Here is a 14,362-nt window from a genome sequence, read left to right as displayed (position 1 = left end):
CAGCCTCATAAAATGTACCTCTGTGGATTACGGAAGTTGTAGCTAACTGTTGGATACCTTTTTACAATGTTTGCCTTACTCTATAGAAGCGTTAAGATACTTATCATAGATGCAAATATTTTTAAAATATATTTTGATTCATCCGAAAATATCACAACTGTTTTCTAAATCTGCCTTCTTTATTGAGTTCTCATTTGGCAGTAGTACATACATAAGACAAAATAAAAAGGTGTCTAAATAAACACATCCCTTATTAATACAAAAAGGCAATAATTACTAATTACACCAGTTCAACTCGTAATCATTGACTGTGCCCACCCAGTAGGGAAACCTTTCCTAAAAGTATGTCATATAATTACAGAAAGCCTTCATAATTCTGATTCAAGTACAATTCCACCAAGATACATTTGTAATAATCATAAAATAATCCTAATTAATCGTTATGTCTCAAAACAGGTGTACAATTAATTACATATGTACAATTGTATATATTTTGTGATTTGTCTTTAATTGATCAATTGTATAAAATTAAATGGACATAACTGTGTCGTAGTGGCATTTAAAAATAAATAAAAACTTGCTAATATTAAAATGACTGGGGATTGTCATATATATTTGCTGATTTGCAAGTGGTGACAGTCAGGTAATGTTCCTGCTAAAATTACATTTAATTAGTTTTAATTTTGAGCCTACAAAGTATTCTGATTTCTTATGTCAGATATAGAGCATATAACAAGATAATTATATATTTTCTTCTTTTTTTTCTCTTGCTTTCTGTAGATTAGAGAGAAATATGTAAAAAACAAGGGGAACATTGGTATTACCAGATTGTTCCCGATCATTAAGATTTCTCTTTTATCTAGGTGTGTACACAATGTCTCAATCATCCACACGTCTTTATAGACAGAAACTTTGATAAACGAAGAAGAACAGTAAATGTAGTTGTTTTGAGAAAAAGAAATGAAGACGCTTCACAACCTCACATACATAATTAAGATATCCTAATTAGTCTAAGAACGCTGAAGAAATGCGTTTTACCCTCATTAAAATAAACACTGCTTTGAGAAAGGGAATCAACAAAAAGTTCAATCACATTTCTCTGTCATTGTAATTTGATGTAGAAATAATTAATATGTTTAAATGTTCCACAACATAACAGAGTCTTTTGTCAAAAGCCGAAGGATTTGGGATGTAGAAAATATGGGTTGCAATTGAGCTGTTGAAATAGTTATTTTAAATAATTTAGATATGGAAAACCACCCTGGGTTATGTTTAAGAATTTAATTAGTACTTCCACTATTTAAAGACAAACATTTTTTTCGGCTCCCAAGGATTAATTGTGATATTCAGCAGGGGGTATTTTTCCCGAGTTAAAGTTTGCAAGTTCAAGGCCTCATTGAAATGCTTTCTAAAGTTAGAATGAAGAATTATTAGTTGTAACACTGTGCAGAAGAGGCAAACTGTACAAGACTCTCTGGAATTAAATATGATATCTACATAAATGTTATAATGGAAAAATGTAAAATATACAATTAAGTAAAATTGAGTCACACAGTCATTTGAGGGTAGTTAATATTTGATTGAGTAAAATATTTCAATATTTACATTTTCTGTAGTAACCTTATATATAAATAATATGACACGTTACTATTAAGTACTAATAAAGAGCAATCCTCATAACTACTTATGTTTCAGATCAAAATTAAGGTGAACATTCACCTGTACCTGTCTCCCTTAGTAATATACATAGAATAGTTACAATGATTTTCAAACGTTGCAGTACCTATAAGACCACCCACACTCTACTTGCCGATATCACAGGGGGAAAAAGTTTATGGCGAAGGCTGAGCAACATTACCCAGAAACCCCATAAGATATAAATGCCATATACAGAAACACAGGGATAGTATGTGTGTGTGTGTCAATGTATGCGTATGTATCCATACATACCAGCATTCAACCACCAACATACAACTCTGTAGTCAAACTCCAACACCACAAACAAACACACCACTGCATTCAAACACCAACATAACACACAATTGCATTTGAATGCCAACATTACATACAAACACACCACTGCATTCAAGTGGCATTACATCCAAATACACCCCTACATGCGCACACATACTCCATACTAAAAAATGCTTATGTTCTTGTGGCGAAACCAACCTCGCCACTGGGCATTGGAGAAGCCTGTTTTCCTGCCTCCTGCCTTCTGACTATGGCCCCTGGGAAATTTGGCCCTTTAAATACAGTATTTGGGCATATTGTATTTTATTATGCAGCTGCTGGCCCTTTAAGAACCATCTGGGGACATACTGTGACTTTTGGGAACAATGCCCCTTTAAGACGGTGTCCCCAGTGTCCCCAGACTTATTTGGGACAATGCTCCTTTAAGACTTTGTCCCCAGTGTCCCCAGACTGCTAATATACTGTGTGTTCCTGGCTTTCTCCCACTTGGTTCAGTAAATGGGGCTTACTGAACCAGGTACCACACAGGCGGACCACCCAGAAGTGGAAGTGTGCAGGCAATTTACCTCCCAGGCTGGGAGCCTGCTGTAGATAAATTGCCGACCGCTGGGGGGCCGCAGTTCGTGCAAACCAACACGTGGCGGCGGCCATCTTTAATTCAGCTGAAGTTTTACCTTCTCCAGACTTCAATGCATTCGACAGTTCGCACGCCGTTTGACAGTTCATTCGACAGTTCGACAATTCGAATGGTTGTCGTTCGTCTGTTTGAACTGACTTTAACATGGGAAATAGACAGACCGCACAGCCTGATTCTCTGGAACTCTTTTGGGCATGAAAATGTGCTTGCGGTCGATCAAATAAGACTTTCCCTTAACTTTTTAACCCCTGAACCGATTGCCCTGATTTTTGAGTATGTGTATATTTCAAGCATGCTGATTCTGAAAATTTATGTTTTATGTGAATGGCATGTATATTTCGGAAGTTATTAATATTTTGTAAAAACTGTATTTCTCTGCCTGTGATAACTATATTAACCATTGTGTTCAGTAATCATATCACAGGCAGAGGGGACGATTTTGTGTGGAAGTGTCTGTGTGTATTGTACGGATTGATTGGTTGTATTTCAAAACCCTGTGGGCAGTGCTATGTTTGTGGATTGTGAATAAAAGAGGCTGTATGTGCCAGTACAGTCAGTTCTGCTTGACCTCAGAACGAAGTGTCGTCTCGTTATTGGGGGAATTGCATTGTATGCTAATTGCCAGGAGTGTAAGCTGATTGTATGCTTTTCCTGTTCAGCTGTTTACAGCATTAAATGCTTGAGAGCATTCGTATGCTTCTCCGGTTCGTGGTTGTGGTGTATGCTAGAGTGCTTGGAGCCCTCAGGAAGCGCTAGGAGCATCCTTCAACGGAAGTACCCAGTCGGGGTGCCCGTCGATCCGTTTATTTATTTATTATTTATTAAAAATTCTTAAGAAACGCAGTCTTGTTACCCATAGGGTCTCGATGCGCATACCAGCAATCAAAACAGATAAAACAATATCCAGCAAACAACAGCATTAAGATCAAGTGCATTTAAAACCAGGGTTAAAATTTTCATGTAATCCCATACGCCTGAGCAAATAAGACTGTTTTTAAGCTCCGGCGGAACTTCAGTAGATCATTCTCAAGTCTTAATGTCAGGGGCAGGGAGTTCCAAAGTTGCGCTCCCTGAACATCCCTCGTCCTCCCTCCGCACTTTTTCTTTTTGAAATTTGGAATCTTCAATAAGTCCAAATCAGCCGATCTCAAGGATCGACTGGGAGCATAGCGTGTGAATTTATCCTTCAGATAGTCTGGTCCCATGCCATGGATAGGCTTGTATACCAAACAACCAGTTTTAAACAGAACCCGTTCACGAACGGGCAGCCAGTGCAAGGCTCTTAATGATGGAGTGATATGGTCATTGCGGGCCACACCCGTAAGTAGCCTTGCAGCTGCGTTCTGTATCAATTGGAGCTTGTGTATGATGTTCTGGGGCAGTCCAAGGTACAGAGCATTGCAGTAGTCCAATCGACTACCGATGATGGCGTTAACCACCGAGATTTGATCGGAGATTTGATTTGACTGTTACAATTCTAAAGCACAAACACTGCTCACAAATACAACCCTGCAAGGATGGCCAAATGGTAGATCCCCAGCAAAGCACTGGGAGAATTTCATGACAGATGTTGACCATCCTTTCTACATTACTTCCACCTGTGGCTTATACCTTTGGTATGCCAATATGGTTTCACCCATATAGACATTCAGAACCTAAAAACAGGCAGCTGTATTATGCACCTTGCTTTGTAGTTTCTACCATTTGCCTGGGTACTGGTTAAGGTTTGGTGCCTTTCCTTTAGACCAGTGTTTCTCAAACCCGTTCTCAAGACCCACCAACAGCTCAGGTATCGTCAGTATCTCCAATCAAGTTAAACAGGTAAATATATAAATCCTGCACTGTTAGTTGGCCATGAGGACTAGTTTGGGAATCACTGCTTTAAAACCTACTCTTCAGTATTTTACTTCCTCACTTGCTTTACTCTCTTCTTCCTTCCTCTCCCTCCACATCTCCATTTTTCTTTTCTTTTTCCCTTCTGCATCCCTCTCATCCCAACTCAAAATAAATATTTTTTAAAAACATCTACACACAAATGTTTTTATAAAATTTTAGATAATTATTGACAGAGATTAACACCACCAAACTGTCCTTAGTCTTAGGTATGACATCTTTATCCTCTTCCTTTTGACTAAGCTATTGCAAAATATTTGCACAGAGAATTATCTACTAAGGATTCCATCATCCAGCTATCATGGCCTTGACTTTTTTTTCACCTGTCCTATTATTTAATCCATTCACCTGTCCTTCTACATTTAATCCATAACCTGGTCCCGTTATAGGGAAGTTTGGAAGTTTTGCTACCTAATTTTCACTAATATGGTTTATGTAAACTAAATGATTCTTTAAGACTTGGCAGATAATGAGCAAAGTCCCAGCTTTGAGTAGACACTGTTCACAATTGTCTAGGAAACTAAGAACTTGGTTTTTATGCTAACCTCTATGAGATATCTCAGCATCTACGTTTTCAACATGTTTTCCTCAAATATCAAGTTCAATTTTATGATTTAATAATACAATAACCTATCCTTTATGGTGAAGCCATATCTAATGGTACATGGAATAAGGTGTCACAGTGTAAAATGCATTTTTAAGCCTGAGTATGGGATCAGATACCTGCAATTCCTCTACCTGTGAGTGGAGGACAGCTAGACAGCTAGATCTGTGAGCAGTTACACGATAGCAATAATCTGTTTCTCAAAAGCTGAGTTAACAACATGCAACAAAATCCTTAATTCAAAAGAAATACAAAAGAAAATCCGTTACCATCCATGATCAGCCAGGATGTACAGTAAACCTTTTTAAATTACCACTGAAAGAAAAAGAATGAAGAATACAATAATATCTATTTTTATATATTGCAACCATGACTACAGAAGAAACATCACTCAAAAATGCAGCAATTGCAGCAACTCAACTCGTATATCAGACCCGACTGGGGGAAACGACTGCTGTATTGCAAGTAATTAAGAGATGAGTTTGGTCAAGAGAGCAGTTAAATGCATTGTAAAATTGTTTTAGGGCCTCATTAGCTGCTAGACAAGTGGAAGCCAGAAGTGGCCGCAGTTATAAAAGAGCTTGTGGGACACCAGTCAAAAGGGCACGTTTCCTATATCAATGGCACATACAATACTCATAATAGTAAGTGTCATAAAACATAATCAGGAGAAAATTAAAAGCTGGGCTAAATTATTAATGCCTTACTGTAAAATATATTGGAGGATGGTCTCTGTTTAAAGTAAATTTCCTACGTGCAAGATCCTCTATACAGATATAACATGCTGTTAGAGAAAAGTAAAAGATTTAAAGGACAAAATACAATATTTCAAGCTGAAACAGCAGATGAAACAATGTAAAACAATTAGCATGGAAAATATATATTTATCATAAATGTATTAAACAGGAAAACATAATTCAGAAAATATCAACCCATCTACCATTGGATATTTTTGGTAGAGCACCTCTCGGCCCTCACACTACCAGGCAAACCAGACAGAAACTTTGGGACGACTTTGGAAAATGCCATCCACTCAATATGGCAAATATAAAAGAACTGATGTCTGTTCTTGCACAAACATAACAGCTAATGGTTAATGTTGTATTATCCATGCTAAATACGTAACTTTATAACAGTATTTTATTTTTCTAAACAAATTAGTACTGTATGTGAAACTGTGTTTCTGTGATAATATAAAACATAACCCATTATATTTGACCCTTGAAGGCCAATTCTAAACTCATTTTAACACCTGGCAAATTGATAAATTTTTTAACCGTGAGATGATGTGTTTCTGGTGGTTGTGGTGTTCAGAGAGGTAGAGGCCATGGACATTATTACTACATACAATGTACAAACAACAGAATAATATTGTCTGTAAACTTACTTTTTGTAACAACGCCTTCAAGTCTGATAATATTTGGATGATCGAATTGCCCCATGATACTCGCTTCCCTCAGAAAATCTTTCCTCTGTCTGTCCATGTAACCTCCTTTTAAAGTCTTAATAGCTACTGGGATTTCTTTCTTCGCTGGTGTCTTCAATCTTCCGCTGCACACTTCTCCGAATTCCCCTAAACAACAAATTTGTACAGAAATGAATGTACAGCAATCATACAATTAATTAATAAGCATATATTACTAGTCCAAACTAAAATCATTCAATATGATTAAAATAATTAAGAATGTAATGAAGGAGCACTGGATTCTTTATGTACCCAAAATTTCAATTTGAGATTAGTGATGTCGCGAACGCGAACTTCCGCCATAGACTTCAATGGGCAGGTGAATTTTAAAACCCACAGGGACTCTTTCTGGCCACAATAGTGATGGAAAAGTTGTTTCAAGGAGACTAACACCTGGACTGTGGAATGCCGGAGGGGATCCATGGCAAAACTCCCATGGAAAATTACACAGTTGATGCAGAGTCTGGTTTTAATCCATAAAGGGCATAAATCACCTAACATTCCTAAATCACAATGGATATGGATTGACACCTGACATATGACATATTGACACCTTGACATATGGTTTGCCACCTGTCCTTAGAGACCCTGATACACACTGATACAGAGCAGAATAGGGACTGTTCCCCCTACATAGGGTCACTTGGAAGATATGGATTGACACCTATCCTAAGGATCCCTGATACACAATGACACAGAGCAGAATAGGGACTGTTCCCCCTACATAGGGTCACTTGGCAGATATGGATTGACACCTGTCCTCAGGGACCCTGATACACACTGACACAGATCAGAATAGGGACTGTTCCTCCTACATAGGGTCACTTGGCAGATATGGATCGACACCTGTCCTCAGAGACCCTGATACACACTGACACAGAGCAGAATAGGGACTGTTCCTCCTACATAGGGTCACTTGGCAGATATGGATTGACACCTGTCCTCAGAGACCCTGATACACACTGACACAGAGCAGAATAGGGACTGTTCCCCCTACATAGGGTCACTTGGCAGATATGGATTGACCCCTGTCCTCAGGGACCCTGATACACACTGACACAGAGCAGAATAGGGACTGTTCCTCCTACATAGGGTCACTTGGCAGATATGGATTGACACACTGACACAGAGCAGAATAGGGAATATTCACTAAATGCCAAACATTGTTATACAGGGGAATATTCAGTAAATAAGGATAAGGAGGGGGGACCTACTGTCCTCCCCCCCGGCCCCCACCCCTGCGCGGTGGGTGGGGGCCATAAAAATAAAGGGGGGGGGACCTACTGTATGATGTTGTATCGATCAGGTAGTGTAAGGGTTACGCACGCTTCACAGTGACAGACCAAACTCCCCGTTTAATGCACCGCAAACAACCGCAAACAGTCCATTTGCACAACCGCAAACTCCCCATTTGCACAAGGTTGGATACCAAGCTAGCCATGTCCGTTCCTTGTCCTGACTGATGTCATTGAAGGTCTCTTCCTCCACCCAGCCACGTACAACACCAAGGGTCCCCGAAAGGTGACAATAGGTGTATAATAGAGGGAGAAAGGGAAAGCAGAGTAATGCTTCCTAATACCGTGGTTAGTACCCTTTGTTAAAGTAAATTGAGTAATGGACAAAAGTCTTTATTGTATCATTTATAAATAACAAAGGGATACTATATTCATTCCCCTATAGTGGCTAATTGTGTAATAATGGTAATACTATTACCTATTCTACCTATTCTATATTCTATTCTACCTATTCTATAATATTGCCAGGGGCAAGGAAATTCCCTCTAAATAGATGGGTATAGGCAGAGAGTATGGAGACCGGAGTGATGCTGTCATAAAAAGTGTCAATAAGGTGATATAAAGTTAAATGTATCACAGACACACACACACCCTTTCTCGTAGCTAGTTTACAGAAATGCTGGATAGGTAGAAGGGCTATAAAGACTCAGAGAGGTCTAAGAAGAATCCTCTAAACTAGCTCTAATCTCCTTAAACACCTTCAAGGGTGTTCTAAGCTAAAGCTCAATCTAAATGTTTAGATGACTGCCTGATTTCCCATCACAGATGCTGGCTAGGAATAACACTGTGCAAGACAAAGAGTGGGTCTAAGTGCCCATAGTGCAGTAAAGTGTCCCTAGTGAAGTGAAAAAGAGAATAACGAGCTGGCGCCCAAGAGAATAACGAGCTGGCGCCCTATCAGGGGACGTGCATATGACATCGATTTTAGGAACCGGGAGATGGAAAAAGATGCTTGGTCGGTCCTCCTACTTCAAATTTGGGGCACTGCGCGTGCAATCTAATGTGCCACCAGATAGGAGTGGTGTGTTAAGTAGTACTATTCCTATCAGTTTAATCCCTGTTATGTGCCTTTTTTTTGGTTTGGTTTTTGAAGCTACAGTGCAGCACCAGAGGCCCGAAAAATTAGGCATGTACACAAGCCTGAAAAATTAGGTATTGTTGCAGCCGCTGCTGTAGCAGTGGCCAGAAAAATTGATGTTTGTTTCCCAGGCAGAAAGTGCCCAAAAACATTGCGGCTTGAACCCTAGTTGGTGGTGGATAAGTCACGCAAGTCAACCGGCATTCAGAGCTAAAATACAGCAGCGTGTGGACCATTTTTAGCCCAAGGCAGCTCATCTCACCAGGCCTTTTTTAGTCGAATGTATCGCCCACTGTCAGTCCCTTTGGGATCCATCCCTCATTCATCTTAATAAAGGTGAGGTAATCTAGACTTTTTTGACCTAGGCGACTTCTCTTCTCAGTGACAATACCTCCTGCTGCACTGAAGGTCCTTTCTGACAGGACACTTGAAGCGGGGCAGGCCAGAAGTTCTATCGCAAATTGGGATAGCTCAGGCCACAGGTCAAGCCTGCACACCCAGTAGTCAAGGGGTTCATCGCTCCTCAGAGTGTCGATATCTGCAGTTAAGGCGAGGTAGTCTGCTACCTGTCGGTCGAGTCGTTCTCTGAGGGTGGATCCCAAAGGGCTGTGGCGATGCGTAGGACTTAAAAAGCTCTGCATGTCCTCCATCAACAACCCGTCTTTAAAGCGTCCGGTCCTTGCCGGCGTGGTCGTAGGAGGAGGAGGAATACTTTCACCTCTTCCCCTGTTAGATTCCCGTTGTGCTGTGACATCACCCTTATACGCTGTGTAAAGCGTACTTTTTAATTTATTTTACAAATGCTGCATCCTTTCCGACTTGTTGTAATTTGGTAACATTTCAGCCACTGCCTGCTTATACTGGGGGTCTAGTAGCATGGACACCCAGTACAGGTCGTTCTCCTTCAGCCTTTTTATAAGAGGGTCCCTCAACAGGCACGACAGCATGAAAGACCCCATTTGCACAAGGTTGGATGCCGAGCTACTTATTTCCCGTTCCTCCTCCTCAGTGATCTCAATGAAGGTATGTTCTTCCCCCAGCCACGTACAACAACACGGGTACCAGATAGGTGACAATGAGCACCCTGGGATGCCTGTTGTGGTTGGTCTTCCTCCTCCTCCTCAAAACCACATTCCTCCTCTGACTCCTCTTCCTCACAATCCTCTTCCAGCGTTGCCGCAGGTCCAGCAAGCGATGCTGATAAGGCTGTTTCTGGTGGTGATGGTGACCACAACTCTTCCTCTTCACGCTCATCTACGGCCTGATCCAGCACTCTTCGCAGGGCACGCTCCAGGAAGAAAACAAATGGTATGATGTCACTGATGGTGCCTACGGTGCGACTGACTAGGTTTGTCACCACCTCAAAAGGACGCATGAGCCTACAGGCATTGCGCATGAGCGTCCAGTAACGTGGCAAAAAAATTCCTAGCTCCCCAGAGGCTGTCCTAGCACCCGGTCATACAAATATTCATTAACGGCTTTTTCTTGTTGGAGCAGGCGGTCGAACATTAGGAGTGTTGAATTCCAACGTGTCGAGCTGTCGCAAATAAAGCGCCTCACTGGCATGTTGTTTCACCGCGGGATATCTGCAAAGTGCGCCATGGCCGTGTAGGAACGCCTGAAATGGCCACACACCTTCCTGGCCTGCTTCTGGATGTCCTGTAAGCCTGTGTACCTATGCACAAAGCGTTGTACGATCAGATTACACACATGTGCCATGCACGGCACATGTGTCAACTTGCCCAACTTCAATGCCGCCAACAAATTTGTTCCGTTGTCACAAACCACTTTGCCGATATCCAGTTGCTGCGGAGTCAGACACTTTTCCACCTGTGCGTTCAGGGAGGACAGGAGTGCTTGTCCGGTGTGACTCTCTGCTTTCAAGCAAGTCAAACCCAAGACAGTGTGACACTGCTGTATCCGGGATGTGGAATAGTACCTGGGGAGCTGGGGGGGTGCCATTGATGTAGAGCAAGACGCAGCAGCAGAAGAGGACTCAGCCGAGGAGGTTATGGAAGAGGATGGAGTAGGAGGAGTAGAGGAGTTGGCAGCAGGCCTGCCTGCAAGTCGTGGCGGTGTCACCAACTCCTCTGCAGAGCCACGCATTCCATGCATGGCAGCCGTCAGCAGGTTTACCCAATGCGCAGTGTAGGTGATATACCTGCCCTGACCATGCTTTGCAGACCAGGTATCAGTGGTCAGATGGACCCTTGCCCCAACACTGTGTGCCAGACATGCCATTACTTCCTTTTGCACAATCGAGTACAGGTTGGGGATTGTCTTTAGTGCAAAGGAATTTTGTCCGGGTACCTTCCACTGCGGTATCCCAATAGCCACAAATTTGAACGCCTCAGACTCCACCAGCTTGTATGGTAAAAGCTGGCGGGCTAATAGTTCAGACAAGCCAGCTTCCAGACACTGGGCAAGGGGGTGACTTTCTGACATTGGCTTCTTACACTCAAGCATGTCCTTGACAGACACCTGACTGTGGGCAGATGAGCGGGAACTGCTTAAGGCGAGAGACCGAGTGGCGGATGGTTGAGAGGGGGCAAGGAGGACAGCAGTGGTTGACGTGGCTGAAGATGCTGGACCAGGAGGAGGATGGCGGCTTTGAGTTTGTGTGCTGCTTGTACTCATGTGTTGATCGCATAGGCGTTTGTGATGTGCGATCATGTGCCTACGCAAAGCAGTTGTACCTAGGTGGGTGTTGGACTTCCCACGACTCAATTTCTTTTGGCATGGGTTGCAAATGGCATCGCTGTTGTCAGAGGCGGACACACAAAAAAAATGCCACACTGCTGAGCTCTGCAATGACGGCATTCTGGTGGTGGACACAGCATGCGTTGATTGGCGTGCTGTCGGGCTGACCCCGGGTGCCGATGCATGCTGTCTGACTGTGCCACTAGCTCCTTGCGACGACCTCCCCCTGCTTCCAACTCATCTCCTCCTCCTCCTCTCGGTCTCTCCATCTGAACTTTTGCCCTGTTCTTCTTCTTGCCGTGCGGGCACCCACGTGACATCCATGGATGCATCGTCATCATCAACCGCTTCACTTGTATCTGACAACTCAGCAAAGGAAGCAGCAGCGGGTACAACATCATCATCATCACACCGTCCATGTGTGTAATGCTGCCTGCCTGAGACATATCCCTGTTATCTACATCCTCTGGCAATAATGGTTGCGCATCACTCATTTCTTCAAACGGATGTGTGAATAACTCCTCTGACATACCAAGTGAAGCGGCTGTGGTGCTAGTGCTGGTGGTGGCGGCAGGCGGGTGAGTGTTATCTTGAGAGGTGCCCGAAGCTAAGCTGGAGGAGGATGGTGCATCAAGGTTCCGAGCGGAAGCTGTAGAAGATTGGGTGTCCTGTGTTAGCCAGTCAACTATGTCCTCAGAACTTTTCAAGTTCAGGGTACGTGGCCTCTGAAAACTGGGCATTATTATAGGGCCAAAGGGAATCACAGCACCACGACCACGATGGCCCCTGCGGGGTGGCCTGCCTCTGCCTGTCATTTTTTTTTGGATTAGTGGTACTATGCGTGCAAGCTACTGTGAGACCAGCTGTGAGTGGCACTGTGCAGTGGCAGAGGTTGGCAGAGTACACGCTGTAGGCCTGACACACCCGCTTGAAGACAACTAACTGCTATTCTTTCTATAACAGTGAAAAAAGTTTTTTGTTTTTAAATGCACGCTATTGTGACATCAGATATGAGTGGCAATGTGCACTGGCAGAGGTTGGCAGAGTACACACTGTTGGCCTGACACACCTGTTTGAAGACAACTAACTGCTATTCAATCTATAATAGTGAAAAAAGTTTTTTGTTTTTAAATGCACGCTATTGTGACACCAGATATGAGTGGCAAAGTGGACTGGCAGAGGTTGGCAGAGTACACGGCCTGACACACCAGCTTGAAGGACACTGACTGCTATTAGCTTACAGTGAAAAACTTTTTTTCTTTTTAAAGGCACACTATTGTCACACCTCATATGAGTGGCAAAGTGGACTGGCAGAGGTTGGCAGAGTACACGCTGAAGGTCTGACACCCGCTTTAAGGACACTGACTGCTATTAGCTTACAGTGAAAAACTTTTTTCTTTTTAAAGGCACGCTATAGTCACACCAGATATGAGTGGCAAAGTGCACTTGCAGAGGTTGGCAGAGTACACGCTGAAGGCCTGACACCCGCTTGAGGACAACTAACTGCTATTTAATCTATAACAGTGAAAAAAATGTTTTTGTTTTTAAATGCACGCTATTGTGACACCAGATATGAGTGGCACTGTGCACTGGCAGAGGTTGGCAGAGTACACGCTGTTAGCCTGACACCCAGACGCTTGCAGACAACTAACTGCTATTCAATCTATTAAAGTGAAAAAAAATGTTTTGGTTTTAAATGCACGCTATTGTGACAACAGATATGGGTGGCAATGTGCACGGGCAGAGGTTGGCAGAGTAAATGCTGTAGGCCTGACACCCGCTTGAAGACAACTAACTTCTATTCAATCTATAACAGTGAAAGACGTTTTTTGGTTTTAAATGCACGCTATTGTGACACCAGATATGAGTGGCAAAGTGGACTGGCAGAGGTTGGCAGAGTACACGCTGAAGGTCTGACACCCACTTTAAGGACACTGACTGCTATTAGCTTACAGTGAAAAACTTTTTTCTTTTTAAAGGCACGCTATAGTCACACCAGATATGAGTGGCAAAGTGCACTTGCAGAGGTTGGCAGAGTACACGCTGAAGGCCTGACACCCGCTTGAGGACAACTAACTGCTATTTAATCTATAACAGTGAAAAAAATGTTTTTGTTTTTAAATGCACGCTATTGTGACACCAGATATGAGTGGCACTGTGCACTGGCAGAGGTTGGCAGAGTACACGCTGTTAGCCTGACACCCAGACGCTTGCAGACAACTAACTGCTATTCAATCTATTAAAGTGAAAAAAAATGTTTTGGTTTTAAATGCACGCTATTGTGACAACAGATATGGGTGGCAATGTGCACGGGCAGAGGTTGGCAGAGTAAATGCTGTAGGCCTGACACCCGCTTGAAGACAACTAACTTCTATTCAATCTATAACAGTGAAAGACGTTTTTTGGTTTTAAATGCACGCTATTGTGACACCAGATATGAGTGGCAAAGTGGACTGGCAGAGGTTGGCAGAGTACACGCTGAAGGTCTGACACCCGCTTTAAGGACACTGACTGCTATTAGCTTACAGTGAAAAACTTTTTTCTTTTTAAAGGCACGCTATAGTCACACCAGATATGAGTGGCAAAGTGCACTTGCAGAGGTTGGCAGAGTACACGCTGAAGGCCTGACACCCGCTTGAGGACAACTAACTGCTATTCAATCTATAACAGTGAAAAAAGTTTTTTGGTTTTAAATGCATGCTATTGTGACACCAGA

At 42.6% G+C, this 14,362-nt stretch overlaps 1 protein-coding gene across 1 annotated transcript in view; it reads right to left on the bottom strand.

Annotated features, from left to right (window-relative positions):
• EPHA6 (EPH receptor A6) overlaps positions 1-14,362 on the bottom strand; it is an 814,401-nt gene that overhangs the window by 112,997 nt on the left and 687,042 nt on the right. Inside the window, exon 11 of the mRNA XM_063448791.1 lies at positions 6,496-6,681. Coding sequence (XP_063304861.1) covers positions 6,496-6,681 — 186 coding nt within the window. The remainder of the gene's footprint in view (positions 1-6,495; positions 6,682-14,362) is intronic.

Source organism: Pelobates fuscus, chromosome 1 (assembly GCF_036172605.1).
Source record: "Pelobates fuscus isolate aPelFus1 chromosome 1, aPelFus1.pri, whole genome shotgun sequence".
NCBI classification, from domain to species: domain Eukaryota; kingdom Metazoa; phylum Chordata; class Amphibia; order Anura; family Pelobatidae; genus Pelobates; species Pelobates fuscus.
This window is presented reverse-complemented; position numbering and strand designations above follow the sequence as displayed.